Source organism: Phascolarctos cinereus, unplaced genomic scaffold (assembly GCF_003287225.1).
Source record: "Phascolarctos cinereus isolate Bilbo 61053 unplaced genomic scaffold, phaCin_HiC Scaffold_2;HRSCAF=192, whole genome shotgun sequence".
In the NCBI taxonomy this organism is placed as follows: domain Eukaryota; kingdom Metazoa; phylum Chordata; class Mammalia; order Diprotodontia; family Phascolarctidae; genus Phascolarctos; species Phascolarctos cinereus.
In genome coordinates this window covers 127,339,025-127,361,348 of record NW_027555625.1, presented here as the reverse complement: position 1 = coordinate 127,361,348, position 22,324 = coordinate 127,339,025, and the positions used below count along the sequence as shown (strand labels likewise).

General features: G+C 37.7%; 1 protein-coding gene across 1 annotated transcript in view; it reads right to left on the bottom strand.

Moving 5' to 3' along the window:
- Positions 1–21,982, bottom strand: part of UNC5D (unc-5 netrin receptor D) — a 366,754-nt gene extending 344,772 nt beyond the window's left edge. Inside the window, 2 exon segments of the mRNA XM_078149141.1 lie at positions 18,416–18,634; positions 21,946–21,982. Of these exon segments, the coding sequence (XP_078005267.1) occupies positions 18,416–18,634; positions 21,946–21,982 (256 nt within the window).
- Between the last annotated feature and the right edge of the window lie 342 nt (positions 21,983–22,324).

The window sequence follows — 22,324 nt, the reverse complement described above, 5'->3', positions numbered from 1 at the left end:
TTACCTAAATTACTTCATAATGACTATTTATGGTCATTTGAAAAGATATGATTATTCCCACTTGGAGATTCGCAAATTAGGTGCCAAAGAGATGAAATACCTTCTTATGGTTATATATCTAGTAAATAGTAAAGCTGGGACTTCATTCCTTGTCATCTTCCTAGAAGAACTAAACTCATTTCACTACTTCAGTCATTAGCAGGTCAATTTATAAACATTTATTAAACTCTTTATATGCGCCAGTCACTGTGCTACATTCTGGGTATACAAAAAGAGGCAGAAGATAGTCTCTGCTCTCAAGGAGCTCACATTCCAATGGAGGAGAAAACAAGCAAACAAATCTGTACAAATAACCTATATTCAGTGAAAATAGGACATGAATAAGAAAGGGATGGCAGTAGGATTAGAAGGAGTTGGGAAAAACTTCTTGTAGAAGATGGGATTTCAGTTAGGGCTTAAAGGAAATCAGGAAAACCAGTAGGCAGAGATGATGAGGGAGAGCATTCCAGGCACAGGGGATAGCCAGAGAAAATACTCAGAGTTGAGAGATAAAATTTTCTTGTTCCAGGAACATCAGGTTGGTCAGTGTCACTGAATTGAAGAGCCTGTGGCAAGAATTAAGTTGTAAGAATACTGGAAAAGTAGAAAAGGGCTAGATTTTGAAGGGCTTTGAATGGCAGGGGATTTTGTATTTTATCCCAGAGATAATAGAGAGCCATTGGAGTTTATTAAGTTCGTGAGTGTGGGGTGGGGTGGGGGGGTTGGACCTGTGTTTTAGGAAATCTCCTTTAAGGAGTTTACATTCAAAAGCTAATTTTATGCTTTTTCTAAGTGTCTGATAAATTATATGAACTAGAAGAAATTTTAATATATCTATGTAAGTAAGATGGATTATTATGTATGTAAGGTAGATTTTTTGTTATTCTTTATTAGAGTTTTCTTCCCAGGATCCATTGCCATAACAATCTTTACTTCCCAGGTGTTAGATATGAGTTTTCATGATCATGATTCAGAACAGTTTCTATTGCACAGTTGCAGTAGATATAGATAGGGATAGAGTAACATGAAATTGTGAGGCTGTTGTTAGCAATATGCCTTCTTTGTCTGTTGCTCTATAAAGCAAGTGGACACTGGTCAGTGAATGGGGACCCCCTTAGGGGTGAATGCACAAAGCTGGAATGCTGTGCATGCCTTGATTGGCCCCCATTAAGGCTTGGGTTGGGGAATCTCTGTGTTTGCCTCAACTGGCCCCAGTTTGAGGCTTGAGAAGATTCAGGGGAGTGCCCAAGTAGTAGTGCTTGTCTTGATTGACCCCACTGAGATGGAGGGGTTATTGATCCCCCTTCACACTGGCCCTTATGAGAAAGGTTGTTAGGGAATGCTATAGGAGTTGGTGTTCCCATTATCAGTAAATTCCCTTTGACAAGACTGGACTAGAATAAAGTAAGCTTATTTAACCCCTTAGTCTTATTCCATTCCTTTCTTCCTGTCTGACTGGATCAAAAGTAAACCTGCTAGTGAGGTGCTAGAAGCCCTCCTTTGTCTCCTACCTAAGAAATGGCATAGTCAGTGTGTTTACCTGTCTAACAATCTAGTTCCCCAAACGTATGTGAACATGAGTGCCACAGTCTTTTTAAAGCCCTCTACACTTTACTTTCTATTGTATTATTTCTGATCATATGCTTTTAAGTCACTCTCTTATCATATACTCTCAAGTCAGACAAGCCCACACATTATTTCATGGAGACTGTGATATACAGAGAGAACCTTATGACTCTTACAAGAAGTAGACTCTCTAGACTCCTGCACATGAGCAAGCCACCATCAGGAGCTCTACACAAGTGCCATTTCCTGTTACACACTGCATTCTTTTTTCTGCTTCTATATTCTTGAACAAGTGATAGCCTATGTCTGGAATATACTCCCTCCTTATCTACATTTAGTAGACTTCCTATCTTCCTTTAAAACATGTTTTATACATGAGACCTATCTTAGTTCTTCTACTCATACCCCAACACACATCATGCACACATATAACATGTTTTTAGTTTTCTTAGCCCTATAAAATTTCTTAATATTATTTTGTATTTACCTATTTGTGTACACCACTCCTCAGTAGAATGTAAACTTCTTAAGAGCAGGAACTACTTTACTTTGTGTCTACATCCACTATGTAGGAAAATGATTTGCTTATAGTAACTGTTTAACACATTTCTGTAGAACTGAAACAAATGGAATTCTTAAAATACTAATAACTTCTCCCTTCTGAAATGGCCACTACTTGCTAGTAAACAATGTTAGGTCACTATCTCATTTCATGTCAAAAGACCAGAGGTTTATAAGGACACTCAAGACCTATACTATGGTTCTGTAGGAGAGTCCCAGGGGTGGTGATGGTAGTAATATATCTATTTTCCAATATTTTGGGCCAAGTAGTCTCCAGCCAAAATTGTTTTTTTTTAATATATATATATATATATATATATTGGGTTTTTTTGTGTGTAATATCCTTGCTCATCTCACTCTGCTTTCCACAGGTCCACTATTAATACAGAGTTTGGAAAACATAATTGCAATGTGTGGTAGACAGAGATTTTCATTAACTAAACAGAAGAAAAAATGTTTAGGGAGAGACATTTCTTTCCTATTGATTCAATCAAAAATGCTTTGGAAGGAAAGGTTATGTTTATTAAATTCTTTTCAAAAAGTCAACTGTTAAAAATGTGAATTCTTTAACATCAGCATTCTAAAAAATCAGTATATAATCTCTTCAGATTCTTTCATTTGTATATCTTTGCTCCACTCTGTGACTTTGAAATATGTGACTTTTTTATTAGTCTTTTTCTGAAGAGGTAGAGGGTGGAGGGAATTTTCACGTGGTAGCAGAGAGCGTTATCAACATTGCTATTTTCGAGACATGGGGTTGCCTAGCAATGCCAGGAATTAAAGGGGGGAGGCAATAACAGAGCAGAGTGTTGTGAAATTACAAGAGGGTACAGCAGCAAATTGGCTTGCAATACTTATCAAAAGGTCTTTAAGTGAGAGCGGATATAGGATTTGCTAGCGGCATGATAAACATCGGCTGATCATTTTTCAGTGTTCTTCCTGTCTTTTATTTGGTACAGTTCTACCCAATGGAATTCTTCTATTTCAAGTTCATTAACAGCCCAGAAATCTAGGGCAAAGACTTTTTGAAGATAGGACTTCCTCACAAAACCGTCAAGGAGTTTGGGAGTTGGCTTTTGTCTCTTTTAGCCTAAGATATACAAGCACAGCCAGTCCATGATTGGCTGATGTTTTCTAGTTTCTGTGGATCCCAGGATTTAGAGCCACAAGGGAGTGTAGAAATCATCCAGTGGAAATGTTTTATTTTATAGAGGGAAACTAAGGGCCAGAGATGAGGTGGTTTATCCAAGGTCACACAGCTGGTCAGTGGAACAGCCAGAATTCAAACCCAGTTCTCCTGACTACAAATCCAATGTTTCTTCCACCTATGTAGCTTCCCCCAAATTTCAGAAACTCTTCCTTTTCTAAGGGAGAAGTTGCATTTGTTTTTGTCCATTATTTTCCAAAAGGATCAATGACATCATGCATGATGTCTTGAGGGGTTATAAATATTAGAAAGAAAGAAGAATCTTTTTTTCTTTCAATTTTTAACTGAATTGGCAGGCATGGACTGCGTCATTGGCAAGAATGCCCACATCACCAGCATCACAGATGCATTGAAATATTGGAGACTATTAGCTACATACTCCTAGGAGCAAGGCAATGAGGTTGTAGAGCAGGAAGGGGAGTTTAACGATCAGCAAGTCAAACCTGTTAATTTAAAAGGAGAGGAAAATGGCACCCAGATTTATTACTTTTTTTTCTTTACCAGGATGATTATTTATGAACCTCCTAGTGGGGGATTTATTCTACCAATTCAAATCAAAACATTCTCTGCATTTTGTCACAGAGAGTTGCCTGAGAACAGAATCAATACAAGTATTTATGAATCACAAGCAAGATTTGAACCCAGGTCTTGCTGATTATGAGGCCAGATCTCTATTTATTATATCCAATGTGAAATGATTTGCCTAGGATCACCCAACTCATACACTGGGGAAGAGGAGTATAAATTTAAGTCTCCTGATTCTGCATCTAAGGTTCTTTCAACTATATACAGCTGCCTTATTGAACAACATGCCTTTTACTTTCATTTTTAATATACTCCCAATATAATGGCCCATTGAAATTTACACCATTGCTTTCATATTACATATCAGGACCTGGAAGTGACGCTGGATTCAGGAAGGCTATAACAGCAGACCCTAAGTTCTGGCAGATATAATTAGCATAGAAATCCTTATAATATAGTCCTAACTACTGAGGATGCATTTAATCCAAGAAGGGGCAGTCTAAATTTAGAAAAGCTTATTATGGTGTGATCCCGGGCAAGTCACTTAACCTTATTTGCCTCAGTTTCCTCATCTATAAAGCGACCTGGAGAAGGCAAACAATTCCAGTATCTTTGCCAAGAAAATCCAAATGGGGTCACAAAGAGCTGACACAATTGACGTGACTGAACAACCACATCACCAGTGATGATTTTCTTAGCCACAACAACTTGTAAAACCACATACAAGGGTATAACAGCATTTTGATCTCTATCAATACAGGGAGTACCAACATTAATGAAATTATAGCTCTTGGGAAGTCCTGAAGTAAGAAGTATTACCATCGTTTGGCCTCAATGTCCTCACCTATAAAACCAGGGACTTAGACTAAAGGAACTTCAGAGTCTTTTCTAGCTCTTGAAAATCGATAATGTATGGATAACTTTCCTATTATCAATCTATATCTGGAGTGGTACTAAGAACATCAAATCTGAGGTCAGAAGTTCTGGGTCCAATTCCTAGCCTTGCCACTTAACTAGTTAGGTTATCTTTAGCAAACCATGCTTTGGGTCTCAGTTTCATTCTTAAACACAGGCATTGGACTAAGTGACCTTGAATGTGCCTTCCAGTTCTAGGTCTTAGCCTTGTAGATCAGTAGTTTTCACATGATATCAGGGAAATAGCATTGGCCGAGCACTCAGGAGAAATCTGAGTTTGAAACTTGCCTCTGACGCTTAACGTGACCACGATCAAAGCACAGTTGTTGTTCAGTTATGTCTGACTCTTTATGACCTCACAGAACACAGCACACCAATGTTGTCCATGGGGTTTTCTTGTCAAAGATAATGGCGTGGTTTGCCATTTAATTCTCCAGGGGATTTAGGCAAACAGAGATTAAGTGACTTGCCCAGGTCACACAGCTAGTAAGTGTCTGAGGCTGGATTTGAACTCAGGTCTTCCTGACTCCAGGCCCAGCTTTCTATTCACTGTGCCACCAGCTGCTCTGATCAAATAATTAGTCCTTTTTTAATCTGTTTCTTCCTCTAAAAAATATGGATAATGCTAACAGTACTTCCGAATTGTTAAGGGTTGTTAAGGGGTCCCTGAATTTGTATTTTTGAGTTGTCATATTTTCCAGAAACATTGGACATAGAGCACACAGGAGGCCCTGAATATATTAAGGACAAAGCACCCCCCTCCCAGCTGACATAATTTGTTGTTTGCATGCCAAAATGGATTCCCTATGTGTCCCTGGGAGTCAAGACAGGTGCCAGTCAGTATGTGCCAGGCTGGGAAAATGCTTATGCAGCTGGGGTCCTTTGCAGATAAATGGACCCTCCTATCTTCATAGTCAAGGGGATCCCAAAGGAAAAGAATGGGGCTTTTGCCATCAACTTCCTCCTCCCTTTTGGGAAGGGTTTTGTTCTTTTCCCCATCTTTAGTGCATCCTTCTGCTGTCATTCCACGTCCCTTCCTATTTCCTTCTTCTTCTTTTGTTGTACTGTCCTAAACATGCAAACTTCTGTCAGTACTATCAGCTCTTTGGGTTCCACATGCATGTTCATTTCTCTCATAATAAACTTGGTTTTCTCATAAATTTAATGACGTGATTGCCTGTTGACAGAATTCTGAGGATTATTCTGAAGGCCAAATATAATAATGTATATAAAGTGTTTTGCAAATTTTAAAACCATGATAGGGTTGCTAAGCTTTCTAAGCTTAAAACTGCACTAAAGTTTTTGGGATACTCTATCATGGTTTAAGCTTTAATAGCTTAAAATTGCAGTAAGACTTTTGTGATAATAATAAATAGTAAATGTTCATATAGAGCTTACTATGTGCTACCCAGCAATTTTCCACTTAGAGCAAAAATAGTTGTGGGAACGGTGTGGTTAAAAAGACAAATTAATGAGGGGTGGTTGCAGTGGGCATGTTCACAATCAGAGATGTCATGCTGGGAGAAAAGGTAGTGCAGCTCCCACCGTGACAGGGGTTCGTGGCAAAAGAGAGCACCTGAAGAAGGGTGTCAAAGTGATGGGCCCCTTGAAGGAGGTAATGGTCTGAGAGCAGACAAACTGAGGCTGGGGAAAGACCTTAATTTAGAGAGGCCAAGGTCATCCACTGCATCTTGGGCCATTTGCCAGTCATCTTGACTTTTTCCCTGCCACTGGACTTCACTGACTGGAGGAGAGAGTGAGGTTGATTGCACAGCTCTTCCTCATTTAAATCCAATTCACGGGTGAGTCAAAATGTCACCCTCCCAACATCATTGGTCCTCTTCAAGAATGAAGGCTGAATAAAAACTATGTGCTAAGCACTATGCTAATTATTATTGTATTTGATTCTTATAACAACCCTGGGAAGTAGGTCCTATTATTACCTCCATTTTACAGATGAAGAAATGAAAGCTATTTATAGTTATATGAAAAAATGCTCTAAATCACTATTGATTAAAGAAATGCAAATTAAAACAATTCTGAGGTACCATCTTACACCTATCAGATTGGCTAATATGACCAAAATGGAAAATAATAAATGTGGGAGAAGATGTGGGAAAATTAGAACATTAATGTATTGTTGGAGTTGTGAACTGATCCAACCATTCTGGAGAGCATTTTGAAACTATGCCCAAAGGGCTATAAAACTGCACATACCCTTTGATTCAGCAATATTACTACTGTATCCCAAAGAGAACATGAAAAAGGGGGGAAAAAGACCTATTTATACAAAATATATTTAAAACAGCTCTTTTTGTGGTGGCAAAGAATTGGAAATTGAGTGGATGCCTATTAACTGAGAAATGGCTGAAGAAGTTGTAGTATATGAATGTAATGGAATACTATTGTATTATAAGGAAATGATGAGCAGGCGGATTTCAGAAAAACCTGGAAAGACTTACATAAACTGATGCTGAGTGAAGTGAGCAGAACTAGGAGAACACTGTACATAATAACAACAACATTGTGAGATGATCAACTATGATAGATTCTTCTCAGAAATACAATGATCCAAGATAATTCCAAGAGAATCATGATAAAAAAAATGCTATCCACATCCAGAGAAAGAACTGAGTCTGAATGTAGATTGAAGCATACTATTTTAGTTTTATTTTAGTTTTTTTTTCTTTCCAGTGGTTTTTTCCTTTTGTTCTGATTGTTTTTTCACAACATGACTAATGTGGAAATATGTTTGACGTGATAGAACATGTACAATCTATATCATATTGCTTGCCACCTTGAGGAGTGGGGAGGGGAGGGAGGGAAGAGGAAAAATTTAAAACTCAAAATTTTATAAAATGAATGTTGAAAATTATCTTTAATTGTAATTGGGGAAAATACTATTAAATGGGAAAAAGAAAGACAATAAAGAAACTATTGCAATAGTCCAGATGAAGATTTGAAGACAGATCATGAGGGTTTGAACCAGGTTAGCTGTGTAAGTAAAGAGAAAGGGATGACTTTGAGAGATGTTGAGTTAGTGGAATTGACAACGCATGGAATTGATTAAATGTAGGTTGGGAATGAAAGTGAAAAGTAAAAAACAAATGACCCCTAAATTTTGAAACTGGGTGACTTACACAATGGTGTTGCCTTTAACAGAGAAAAGTTATGAGAAGGGGAGGAAAAAAGGGGGAAATAGGAAGGAAAATAATGAGTTCTATTTTGGACATGCCAAAGATACAGAAATATCCCTCAGGAGAGAGATGAGGGTTAGAGGTATAAATATAGGAGTTATCTGCAAAAAAAGATGATAACTGGAATCCATTGGTCACTGATGAGATCACCAACAGAGTATAGAGGAAGAAGAGAAAAGGACCCTGGACAGAGGCTTGGGGTACAGTCATTTGATAAGGGACAGCATGATGATGATAGTACTATGAAGGACAGAGGATTAGGTAGATGGAGATCTATTACAGAGCAGTGTTGAAAAGTCCAAGGAAGAAAAAGTGTCCAGAAGAGGATGGGTTATTAACATTGTCAGATACTGTAGAGAGGGCACAAAGGATGATGTCTGAGAAAAGAGCATTTTTTTTGTATTTGTATTTTATATTTTTCAGTAATGAGATCACTGGTGACCATGGAGAGAGCATTTTAATTCAGTGGTGGGGATGGAAGCCAGAATATGAAGGGCTGGGAAATGAGCAGGAAGTGTTAAAATGGAGAAATGGCACAAAAAGTTTTCCTTACAGTATTATTTTAAGGAAAATATGTTGTAACCCCCAAAATATCCTGCTATCATGTTTGATGGTCATACAAACTGCTTATCTCCTAATTAATATTTTTCCTATGATCATGTAGTTTGGAGAATAGAATGAGGAAAAATAGAGTCTCTGAAAATGTCCATCCTCTTTTCTTCCCTCATTTTCCATTGCTCATGTCAGGAGGAAGGAAGAGGAAAGGAGGATCAAAGTAGCAAGATTTTGGGCTTAACATGGACAGGTCTGCCTTTACCTTTTGCCCTAGACTTAGAACTTCAGGAAGGCTATACTGCCACTGCTGATACATCTGAACCAGACCTATGGGGAAGGAGAGCCCAAAGTCCAGAAACCAGCTAGTCAAGGACCATTGTACAGAGGCAGCAACCAAAACATTGGAAACCTCTGGACTAGTAAGAAGACCAGGAGACTGACTCATCTGTTTTCACCGTCTCAACTTTCCTCAGTGTTTTCACTGGTCTACACCTAAACCTAGAGCTGGGTCCTGAACTCCATCCTGCACTCTTTTTTGTTTGTTTGTTTGTTTGTTTGTTTGTTTGTTTGTTTGTTTTTCTAATTAGGCAGTTGGGGTTAAGTGACTTGCCCAGGGTCACACAGCTAGTAAGTGTCAAGTGTTTGGTCTGAGGTTGGATTTGAACTCAGGTCCTCCTTACTTCAGGGCTGGTGCTGTATCCACTGTGTCATCTAGCTGTCCCCTGCAGTCTTCCTTTTATCTTTGAACATGAACATTTGAGTTTGAAAAGAGGTTCTGGAATATGGCATATCTAACACATGTAAGAGCTTTGAAACATTTTACCTTGCAACTTCACCAAGTTAAATAAATTATATGACTGCAAAAAAAAAATCTAGTTTCACCTTCTCTCTATCCAAAATCTTAAGCATGAAACTTGATATATCTTTGATTTTAGGACTTTCCTTTGTCCTTTTTCTTTTGAAGGATTTCTTGAATTCTGTGAAACCACTTTAACATGAAACTGTATCCTCCATTCTAGAAATCTCTCTCTCTCTCTGTCTTCCCTGTCCCTTCTACCCTCCTGCAACCCTGACACAATCTCATTGGTCTCCTAAATTGTGTGGCTATATTTGGCAACATTCTAATAAACATTAATTAGCTCTTAAATAAACTGGAAAAACAAATAGAATAAAGTTCCAGAAGGACAAATGTTGGGTAATTTGGATAATGCACTCAGGAAAGGTAAATACACAGCAGAAATATCATGGGAACTGCATGTCCTTCCAAAAGGGGTAGAAAGTCATTTTTGTCTTAGTGAGAGGACATTAAGTACCTTGAGATGCTGTAAGGTGGTGAGAAGGGAATGCACTGGAAAATATGACTTAGGGTCCTACAAGCAACCTTGCAGAAGTGGCTAGATGACAAAACAGATAAACTTAGAAATCAGAAAGAGCTAAACTCAAATCTTGCCTGAGACTTTTATTAGCTGTGTGACTCTGGACAAGTTGCTTAATCACTCTGAGTCTCTGTTTCCTCATTTGTAAGCTGGTGATAATAATAGCACCCATCTCTCTACCAGGTTGAATGCATTAGCATATTTCAAGTATTTTATAAAACTGAAAGCATTATGTAAATGCTAGCTATTCTTATGCTGGGTTTTTTGAAATATTTGCTTTTATTCTTAGGCCCAATATTTTCAGAAGGACATTAAGAACTGGAGATTTCCAGAGAAGTGTCAGCAAAATGGCAAGGTGACAACATTAGACCACGTGGTGATCAATGGAAGGAACTGGAAGTGTTTACCCTAGGCTTCCCTAGGGTGATATTTGAAGGGCTATTGTATTGGGAGAGGGACTAGATTGTTTTACTTGACCTAGAGGGAAGAACGTGGATAGATGCTACAGAGTCAGGGCTAGTTTAAATATAAAGAAAATTTCTAACAATTGTATCTAGTCCAAGGTACAGCTATGGGCAGCTAGGTGACACAATGGATTTAGAGTGCTGGAGTCAGGAAGACTCATTTTCCTGAGTTCACATCTGGCCTCAGAAGTGGCCTCACTTACTAGCTGTGTGACCTGGCCAAGTCATTTAACCCTGTTTGCCTCAGTTTCCTCATCTGTAAAATGAACTGAAGAAGGAATGGAAAACCACTCCAGTATCTTTGCAAAAACAAGAAAACAAACAAAAAACTCAGTTGGGGTCATGAAGAATCAGACAGGACTGAACAAACTGTACACAAAATCAGTTCAAAACTGAACAATGTTCTTACCTTTACAATAACAATGTGCAATGTGCTATATCAGGAGGTGCTGAGTTCATAAGAGAATAGCTAAAGGATTAGGGCCCTCAACCTAATGGATTTTACAATCGTGACCCAGAAAATTCAAGTGATTCAAATAAGACAAAACTCGGTGAAAATAGTAGAACCAGGATTCAAATCTACTTCCTCTGATTTCAAATTGACCAATCTTTTCATTGCTGCTTACCTATGACTGAAAATATTTTGTCAGTGGTTGAAAGACCACTTGTCAGGACTGTCATAAGGGGGAATTTCTGCTATGATCAGAATGGGATTAGATGAAGCAATGATTTAAAACAATTACTTGAAATAAGCTTTGATTCTGATGTGTTCTTATTTTGTGACAGCAATGGTCACCCATCTGTGTATCTAATAGACTGATTCACAATGTCTTACCTTGAGCAGATAAACCAGAATGAAATAGTTCTCCCTCTGTTAATTTATTCTCTGTCAGTTGATACTGCTACAATCAAAATAAGGTAAACTGAGGCACACAGTTCCAAGAATGATCGATATATTAGTAAAGTATGAATTTTGCAATGCATAGTACCTCAGCTTCCTTATCAAAGCTATGACCCTGAATGAGGTGGACAGTTTCCTTTTATAGTCTTTGGTGAGTACAGAACAGAAAAGGGGACTCCTTAGGTAGGGAATGGTTATGATATATCATAACTAAGTTATGATTGGTTAAAAGAGCTTAACATCAATGGTGAAATCACCATCATTGGTTACAGAGCTGAGGCATGCAGGACAATGTGAGTGGTTAGAAACTATCAATGAAGGGCTAGCAATAACACCCTCCTTTCCTCTTTTTTTTTTTTAGGATAGGCAATGGGGTTAAGTGACTTGCCCAGGGTCACACAGCTAGGAAGTGTTATGTGTCTGAGGATGGATTTGAACTCAGGTCCTCCTGAGTCCAAGGCTGGTACTCTATCCACTGCACCACCTAGCTGCCCCATCCTCCTTTCCTCTTGTGACTAAGGAATGTTCATCATTTGAGTCCAGCTGAAAGGTTAAAGATAGTTGACTGGACTTCTTTGGTTAGTAAACCAGAAATCCTTGAAGGATAGCTTGGTGGTATAAACATACTAGACCAGACTCCTTGGTATCCACTCACATCCCTCAAGGATAACAGATTTCCTTGAAGCAAGAATAAAATGGTAATTAGCAGGAGAACTGGATTTCTAAACTGAACTCATTACAGGCCTGCTGAATTTCCAAACTAATCTCAGGCACAAAGAACCATGTCTTGGGTGGTAACAAGACAAAATCAATTAATTGTAAATAGGATCAATTACAAAAAAAAGAATCAATTTGATCATTTCAATCTAATACACAGATTCCATTGTTCTTTTTTTGTGCTTTTAATTACACATTTTTTTTTTAGGAATGGCTATAACCCCAAGGAAATGGCCAAAATGTGTAACTCTTCTGGATCACACTTCCGGATCACACACACTGTTAAAGATATTACAGTAGCTGTTGTGGGGAAGTCAAGAATTTTAAGCAACATGCAAGCCCACAAACAAAGAAACAAAACAAAACAAAAAAGAAAAACAGCATTGGTTGCACCAAAGTGCAGAAGGAAAGTATTATTGAACTCAGAAAATGACATCAAGAACTCACAAACCATTATGGCAAAGCATCCAATTAACCTTCAGAAAGAAAGCAAATAACTTCAGAGGAAGCTAAGAGATTAAGCGCTTTATTAATTCTTCCTTGAAGTTGGAAGAAAATATAGCAATTCAGTATTGCTATGAAGAACAAGAAAATGCTCGTCATGAGCAACATAGTAAAAACATTGAAGAACAGAAGACTTTTTTTTGGGAAAAGTTAATTTTTGTTGATAAACTTACTTTTTCATTCAAAGCTATACAAATTCATTATCAGAAGACTAGGAGAGACTATTGGATCTTGGTAGCTTTCTTAAAAACTGCAAAAGAACCACCTCCCCAAAAAATGTTTGGAGGATTTTTTTTTAAATTTCCAGTTAGGTCAGAAAATTGTTTCCATTGAAGGCATGATGACCTCCTATAAATAAATTGATGTCCTGAGAAGCGAAATTCTTCCAGAATTACTAAAATTCTGAAATGGAGATGGAATATTAGAATATAACCTTGTATCATGCCATGAAAGGTTAAGGCATTTATCCAAAAGATAGAGATAAATATGCTTCTACCATCTGGGAATTTGTCTACTTTTAAACTTCATTGAACACCTACTGGCAATAATGAACTCATACTCATATAAAAGTATTCTTTGTCAAAGGTCCACTTTATATCTTATATGTGGTTTCATGATAAAGTATTATAGAATGAGTGAAGATCTAATGATTTAATATAAGATCTAACAAAAGAAGAGGCTGCACTAAAATTACAAATTTCCAAGAAAAAGTTTTTGTGAGAGGCATAAGTTATAAGATTTTCACACATATCAATAATTTTGGTTATTGTTTTAATTTAATTGTCTCAGTTAATTTGCACACCATTTCATATTAGCATTCCTCTTCTGTGCCACTTTAGTCTCATATGGTATCTTATGCACTAAAACATACTAACTTTTTGAAATCATCTGTTTCCCTTTCAGATATTTACCATCTCCTTCTATAATAATCTATTTTAGTTTTCCTAGTAATCAAAAGACAGTTCATTGGTCTCTCTTTTGATAACTATTCTTCCTCTCACCCCCCCCCCTTTTATTTTGAAAATCATTACAAACTTTGTTCTCCTCCAATCTTGTGATAGCTTTTCCACTGGCTCAATACCAGTGTCTAGCAGTTCTTTCAGTATGGGAAGATATAGTTCATCTGGGCCAGGTGACTTGAATTCTTCAATGCCAGCAAGGGGCTCTCTTACCATCTCCTTACTTATATTTGGCATCTCCTCCCTGGGAGCTGTGTTTTTGTCATTTCTACTGCAAAGGCCATTCTCATTGGCAGAGAAAACAGAATCAAAATAAAAATTGAGCATAGCTGCCTCCTCCCTGTTATTATTTATTATAGCCCATTCCACCTAAAAGCAGATCTTCCATTTTTTCTTCATATACCTTAAAATGAAACAAAATGGAAAAACACGAACATCTTTTTGCTTGCCTGTCTTCTTTCACTTCTGTCACTGGTCTTACCTCGCTCAGACTATCAGAACTCCTGAAACTATTTGGTGAGACTGACTTCTACTGATCCTCTGTAGAGGCAGCAAGGCGATGGAGCAGTGGGGCCTGGAATCGGGGAGTTGTTGCTGATCAATTGTTTCAGTCCTGTACCACTCTTCATGAGCCCATCTGGTTTTCTTGGCAAAGTTAATAAAGTGGTTTGTTATTTCCTTCTCTAACTCATTTTACAGATGAGGAAACTGAGGCACACAGGATTAAGTGGTTTTCCCAGGGTCACACAGTTAGTGTGAATCAGGAAGACCTGAATTCAAATTTGGCCTCAGACACTTACTAGCTGTGTGACCTGGGGCAAGTCACTTAATCTTTGCCTCATTTTCCTCAACAGTAAACTAAGGATAATAATAATAGCTACCTCATGGGACAGGATGTTGTGAGGACCAAATGAGATGTTTGTAAAGCTCAGCATCTAGCACATAGTAGGTACCTGATAAATACTTTCTTTTCTTTCCTCTGTTACCTAGTCTTGCTTCTAGCTGCTGTACATTTTTTTTTTACTAAAGTTTAATTTGTTGAGTTTCCTGTGCATTCACATTAGTTTCTTCAGGTAACTCTATTTTTATCTCTTCAATGGGATAATTTTTCTTTCTGTATTTTCAGAATATCATTCTTGAGAGTATCTCCCATTCCTCCTAGGTAGACTTACCCTGTAGAATTGTGGTCTATGAAACTCTATTTATCCTTTATTCTCAATCTTTTAAAACCTACTTTACCAAAATCTGCACTGCAAATCAGGCTAAGCCCAGATTTCCTCTCCTTCTTTATTAAACATTCTGATTTTTTTGCCCATAGTGTTTCCAGAATTTTAATCCTGGCAACCAGTTCATCCGAGTAGTAAGAATTATTTCCAGAACAGAATTTCATCCTATTGGTTGCTCCAACTTTTAAAGGATGAAACTTTTAGCAAGGAAAGTTAAGTAGATGCTAACTGCTTTGTTTTTGCCATAGACACAGGTCTAATAAATGTCTGAATTTAAATACTCTACTTAATTTCCAGGCTTGGGATCTATTTTCCAAACTACTCATCTATTTCTACTTTCTGTCCATGTGGATTATAGCAGCGGTATCAAACTCAAATAGAAACATGGGGCCACTAAACCATACATAAGCATCCCTGCTGGCATTATATTGACTTAAATGATATATAAATATTGTCTTTTATTGTATTTTTTTCATTTTGTTAAATATTTCCCAATTAAAATTGAATCACACTTGGAAGAGTTGCAAGCTGCAGGTAGCCTGGTTGTGCATTTGACATCTCTGGTCTATAGTATATACCAATGACAAAATCAATTTTGTTTCTCCCACAATTTCCCTTATCCAAATATTCTCCACTGTGCTTCATTTTTCTGGGTTTTTTATTTCCAGTATATCATCTATATCTATATCTATATCTATATCTATATCTATATCTATATCTATATCTATATCTATATCTATATCTATATCTATATCTATATCTATATCTATAATATCTATATCTATATCTATCTACATATACAATGTCATCTCCTTTTGCCTATCCTGTTTCTTTTCAATAAAATACACTCATTCAGAGACACATTTTAGCCATGGGTTTTATCTCATATAGTCTCAATGTTATTTTTGAAGTGAAATTTTCCATCTTTTATTGACCTATTGCTTGCTTTGCTCATTGCCTAACTCTTGGTCATTTTTGTGTAGACATTTTAAGTCAGGGATTTTGTTACTGGATCCTTTCTTGTGTTTTGTCTACTATTAAATTTGAGAGTCTCCTCTACATCTTTCTTTAATTTTATAGCTATTAGCATGTCATCTACTTTGGAGAGATTCATACATTTCTCCCTTTCTCATTCTCTCTAAAGACCCATTTACTAGGTATTTAAGAATGTTGGCAGATAAATTCTTATCAGCTCTCATTAGATGAACCACGAAGGGCCCCAGTTTATCCAATAATCATAAGATTGTTAAAAAATGGAGGGGATTTTAGAAATGGTCTAGTTCAGTGTTGTCAAACACATAGACATGGGTTGTATGTAGCCCACAACACTTCCCAGTATGGCCCAAGCCAGATTAAAACATAATTGGAAAATATTTAACAAATCAAAACAAAAAAATACAATAAATAAAATATAGATAACATTGCATTTTAAAACTAAGTCAACATGCAACATTTTGGGACACTTATGTATGGTTTAGTCAGTGCCACCACTTGCCCCCGCATTTCTATCAGACACCCCTGGTTTAGTTAAATCACTTAACTGTATAGATGAGGTAACATCAGGCAGAAAGTTAAATGATATTTTCATGGTTGTGATGGTATACATTTGCAGAGTCAGAATTACACTGAGATCTTAACTTCTAGTCCACCTCTCTTTATACTATATAATGCACTGTTTCCTTCTCTTTGCCCAGTGTCCAGGGAGAAAAAACAAAAACAAAAACACAAAACCCCCAACAAACTCTACATGCCTTTTAGCTTGCCTATCAAAGTCCACCCAGAGTGACTAGATTAGAATTCCAAGAAAGCTCAGAGATGAGTTTAGAAGTGCTTAAAGTATAATGATATGTACTGTTTCTGACACAGATTACTGCAGTTTGAAATCATTTTAGAGGCATGGGGCACCCAGAAAATCTAAGAGGCATGTGTGTAATGCTTTGAAAAAATGTCAACAATTATATATCTGTAATTAATAAAGGAATTGGGATCCTCTGTTGCAAAAATGGAAAAATTTCAAATAGGAAATGATTGTTAACAGCTTTCCCATTCATCTCATCTCTACTGAGGATGGTAATCCTCAGTACTGTTTCATGACTCCAACTAAAGAACTAGTCCACGCTGGGCTCTGTAACTAGCAAAGGATGTAGGGACCTTGGAAAAAACTTCCTATGAGGGAAGATAGAGGAATTAAAATGTTAGAGGATAAGGTTTATTAAGAGAGGATAAAGAAATTGGGATTGTTCAGCCTGAAGAAGGCACCTTAAAGAGGAGTTTTAGCAGTGTATTATTTAGAATTAAGCTATAGAAGGTAGGGGAAAAGAGAGCCAGCTATTCTCCATCCCCATTAAGATTATGAAATAACTTAAACAATACTAGGAATTTAAGTTCTATATAAGAAAAAAATCTCTTCATTCTATATTGCAACAGATTACTGGAGGAAGTGTGGACTGACTCTCATGTATCTGAAATAAGATAAGTGATGGACTAGTTTATATACAAGGAGATGGAAAGATAATTCTTCTAGTGTCTTTCTATTCTCATACAATATGAACAATTAGGCCTAATTTCTATTATTCTATATGTCCTGACACTTCAAACTAAGTATAATATAAAACTGATCTTATTTTATTTTCTAAACCTATTACCCTTTTTGATTCTGTTAATTGCTCTACCATTTTCCCATTTCTAACCCCTGTTGTTATCTTAGATGCCAATTTTATCCAACAGATTACAATGTCTTTTCAGTTATGCATATGAAGGCATAAAATATGCATATGCACTTTCACAGGCATGTGAAATAATATGAAAACTGCTTTGGATCACTAATAATAAGATAAATGCAAATAAAACAAAATCCTGAGATATCATATTGAAGCTATCCAATTAAAGTGTGATTCTCCTATGTTCTACCAATCACCATACTTTTATTCATCTTACTCCCTATTTGTATAACATCCTCCTATTTCTTCCATGAAGCCTTTCCAGATGATCCTCCCAGATAGTAATGGCTCTTCCACCTTTGACCTCATGAAGCAATTTTTTCGTGCCACTTAAAAATGCAACGTTACTTATTATTCTGTATTACTGTTTTCTATACAGGATGTCACAAAATTCTTAGAGCTTTTGTAGTTTAAAACCGCATAAAGACTTGTTTTTTAGAATACTCTGTATTTGTTTCTTATTCTACTAAGTAACTAAAAGCTCCATGAGGACAGAGGCTACCACTCACCTAAATTATATACCTCCCCCTGTGCATAACAGTGTATTCTGTAGTAGATGCTTCACAAAGATATGTTGAATTGAATTTAGTCAGATATGTGACTTCATTTCTATTGATAGTCCATCTACTAGCACAGATTGAGTACATCCCCCACTTCAGTACTCAGTCTGCATGAGTTGCTATGGTAAAAAAAAAAATCTCTGACAGCCACCTTCCCAATGATTAGCCTTTTCTCACTGGGCTAAGCTGGCCCAACTTTGCGAAGCACAGACCCAGACAGAAAGTCTTTCCAGTATGGTCTTACTGTATACTGTGTACAGAGAGTGTACTGTGCCTGCATAGCCTTTAATAGCCAAGATCCAACTTAAAAAATGATGAGGCATTGGAGGAGAACCTTAATGGAGGTAGTACTCTTCTCTAAATATATTTAACTTCCTGTGTTAAAGATCTATGCTAGTACATTTCATTGGTCCATAGTCATACCTGTACTCTCATCCATGCTTTCTTCAGATACGTGCTCATTTTGATGGACCCACTCCCCGTTGCATTTGAAGAAAATCTGCATTGCGGGCATGGCTTTGCATCTCAGGGCAATTGGATTGCTCTTTATGATATAGGCATCATTAGGCTCCTGCATGAAATGAGGCAGTGTCCCAGGTGCCGATGGAATGGACTCAGGCAGGGTATCACTATTGTCACTTCCTGTAGAAAATGAAAAGCAAATCAGAACAGAAAGAGCATTAGTCATGTGAATACTAGAGTGCAAACCAAATTTTCACTTGGTTATAAAGGAGAATGGTTTTGTGTTTGAAAATTGTTCAATGTGAAACAGTTCAATATAGTTCATTACAGAAGGCCCCTCTAGAATTACATGAAAGCTTGAATTAGCTACAAGGTATACCAATTTAATTCAATAGACATTCTGCCCTCATCACTCAACTTAACTGTCACTCCAAACCTGTCAATGCTATATTGATTGGCAAATCTAAACTCCTTTTCTCACTCCTTATTCATCTTGACCTCATTATTAATTGATAAACATTTATTAAAGGCTTACTGTGTTCTAGACACTGTGCTAAGTACTGAGGGTACAAAGAAAGGTAAAAGACAGTCCCTTCTCTCAACGAGGTCACAATATAATGGGGGGAAATAACATGAAAATAACTATGTACATGCAAGCTATATAAAGGGTAAATTGAAAATAATCAACAAAGAGAAAAGGCTAGAATTAAGGGCAATTGGGAAAGGCTTCCTGAAGAAGCTGGAATTTTAGCAGGGACTTACAGAAAACCAGGGAAAGCAGAATAGGGAGATGTAGGGACAGGGAGCCATGAGGGAAAGAATAGGGAGATGGAATGTTTTGTTTGAGAAATAGCAAGGACAGTAGTGTCACTAGATGGCCAGGCACATGGGAGGGAGTATAAGGTATAAGAAGACTGGAGGAGAGAGGGTGTAGCAGAAGAGACATAGAGATATTTATATAGATTTGGGGAAATGCATAGAGATTCTGCTTTAACCTACATGAGCTACTGATACATACAAGAGAAGGTGTAGAGAGAAAATAGAAGCAGGTCCAAGGCAGGGCCATGGGTGATGCTTGTGACTAGAGGGCATGATCTAAACAGAATCCCAGAAAAATAAATTAAGAAGAAACAGTCAAAGAAATAGGAAGAGAACTAAGAGAAAGGAGTATCACTAAAGCTCACTGAATCCATGAAGGGGATGGTTGTTGACAGCGTCAAAACCTGTCAGAGAAGCTCAGGACTGATGAAATATCATTGATTCATTATAACAAAAATAATGATGATTGTTGGTATTTAGGTAGACCTTCACAATTTTAGAAGTGCTTTCCTCAAGGCAATCTGGTGAGGAAGGCAGCCTCAGAGCTATTCAGCGTATTTTACAGCCTGGAACCTAAGACCAAGACATACTCATGTCACATATTTATAGGTTAAAGATAATGAGTGAAGAGCTCAAAAGCTCTCCAAATACAGAATAATATAATCAGTTAGAAAAGACATCAATGGTAAGTAAACATCCAGAATCAATAATAGTACTATGATAATCTGGCTTTTTCCCCTAAAATATTATATATCATAACACCTTCTAGAATGTCTTTCTCAATTAAAATACTTTATTTATCTGTGTATGTGTATGCATGTATGCATGTTATGTATACATGTATTTATTGTTGTTGGTTAGTTGACTAGTTGTATCCTACTTTTCCAGACTCCACTTGGACTTTTCTTGGCAAAGATATTGGAGTGGCTTGCCATTTCCTTCTCCAGCTCACTTTACAGATGAGAAAATTGAGGCAAACAGGGTGAAGTGACTTGCCCACGGTCACACAGCTAATACGTATCTGAGGTCGGATTTGAATTCAGGTCCTCCTGACTCCAGGTCTAGTGCTCTATCCACTGCACCTAGCCACCCAGTATACTTGTATGCATGTGTTTATTTGTTACAGGTTCTTAGGATAATATATGAGGGACATGGTCTCCAGGACCTTCTCTGACCTAACATCCAGTTAGATGCCCAGGTTGTCCTTGAGTTCTAAAAATGGACTGGGCATACTTCTGTGGTCCACTGCCTGAGTGAGGAAAGGTCCTTGAGAGTCTCAATTGGATTTATTTCCACCCTGTGAAGACCTTTTGAGGCTGTATGCTTCGTGCTATGGATAGAGTTATATCTGGCAGCTCAGTCCCTTCACACCCCTCCTCAGAACCATCCAAATATATTTTATTTCCCACTGCACCCACACAGAAACACAACCTAAATTGTACTAAATAGGCCAGGGACTAACTATACAAACCAAACTCAAACAGACCCATGCTTATGGTCTGCAAGCTACAATTATAACTATTCTGTAAAGGGTAGGAAGAAGCAGATGTGATTCTCTTATCACATTTAGGAAACTGATGAGCAAAGACAAGTGAAATCATTCTCTTTTCTCAAAAGGACAGAAGGCTACAGGATTTCTAGTTTTCTTCTCTGGATTATTATGTCTGGACACTACTTTTTAGGAAAGACAGAGGTGTAAGTCGTAGAGTACCCAAAAGAATCAAACTCATATGGCTTTGAGTTCATGTGTTACAAAAAATGTTGAAAGAAATGGGGACATCGAACCCAAGAGGAGGTTCATGATAGTTGCTTTCAAGTATATAAAGAGTTGCCATTGGGAACAAGCATAGTATTTCTTTAGTTGGGCCCATAAGACAGGGTTAGACGCATTGGTGGACATGTCAGAGAGGCAAACTGAGGTCTGATATAAAGAAGGAACTATACAAAAGTAAAATGGATGGCAGTGGGTTTCTCCTCAATTGGGAAGATGATATAATTATTTATTGGGTATGTTATAGAGTGGACTCTAGTTCATGTGAGTAGGATGACCTCTGATTACCCTTCCCACTCTGAAACAGTATAACGCTCTCCTTTCAAGTCTGAAAACTCCATGATCTTTTTAAGTAACTACTACGTGCAGGGCTTTAGGCTAGTGCTAGGGACACTAAGATGAAAACGATAACCCTTCCCCTCCAAGGGCTTAAAACTTAATAAAGTGTGTGTGTGTGTGTGTGTGTGTGTGTGTGTGTGTGTGTGTGAGAGAGAGAGAGAGAGAGAGAGAGAGAGAGAGAGAGAGAGAGAGAGAGATACAGAGAGAGAGACAGAGACAGAGAAAGAAAGAGAAAGAAACAGACAGACACAGAGAGAGACAGAAAGGTATGGGAGGAGGGAGACAGAGAAGGAGAGAGGGGCAGGGAAGGGAAAGGAGGAGAAGGGCAAAAAGAAAAGATAGAGGAAGAGACAAGAGAGGAGTAGAGAGAAGACAAGAGGAGGGGAGAGGAAAGGAAGGAGAGAGGAAGTGGAAAACGAGGGGAAAAGAGGGGAGTAAGGGAGAATAGGAAAGCAGAAAGTCCTGGAAAGAAGGGGGAAAGAGGGGAGAGGAGAAGCCCGGCAGAAGATGAGAGGGGAGCAGAAAGGAGAGGAAAAGAGAGGAAGAAAGAGATTACTTTTACCTGGGGAGGAATCAGGGAACACAAAAAGCATCTTCATGTCCTCCCAAAGGAAGTTACCAAAAGCCTTTCTGGAATGTGCCTACAAAGGCCTAGGGCCTGCAATTGTTGGAAGTAATTCTAACTGCTATAACTAGTTCCCCTGAGAACTGGCTAGATAATGGGCAAAAACCACTAGGACTAGAGTTGACCCCAACCCTCCTTTCTTTATACCCACTAATATCACTCTGTGCAAATATGGCTTCTTATTACTCCTGCTAAAGTCAATGACCCATATCAGTAGGCAAGCTATTATGAAGAGTCAACATCACACACAGCTAAAAAGGATGATTTCCTGCTTCAAGTTTCTTTTGGGACCATTTTTAAATACCAAAAAAGGGCT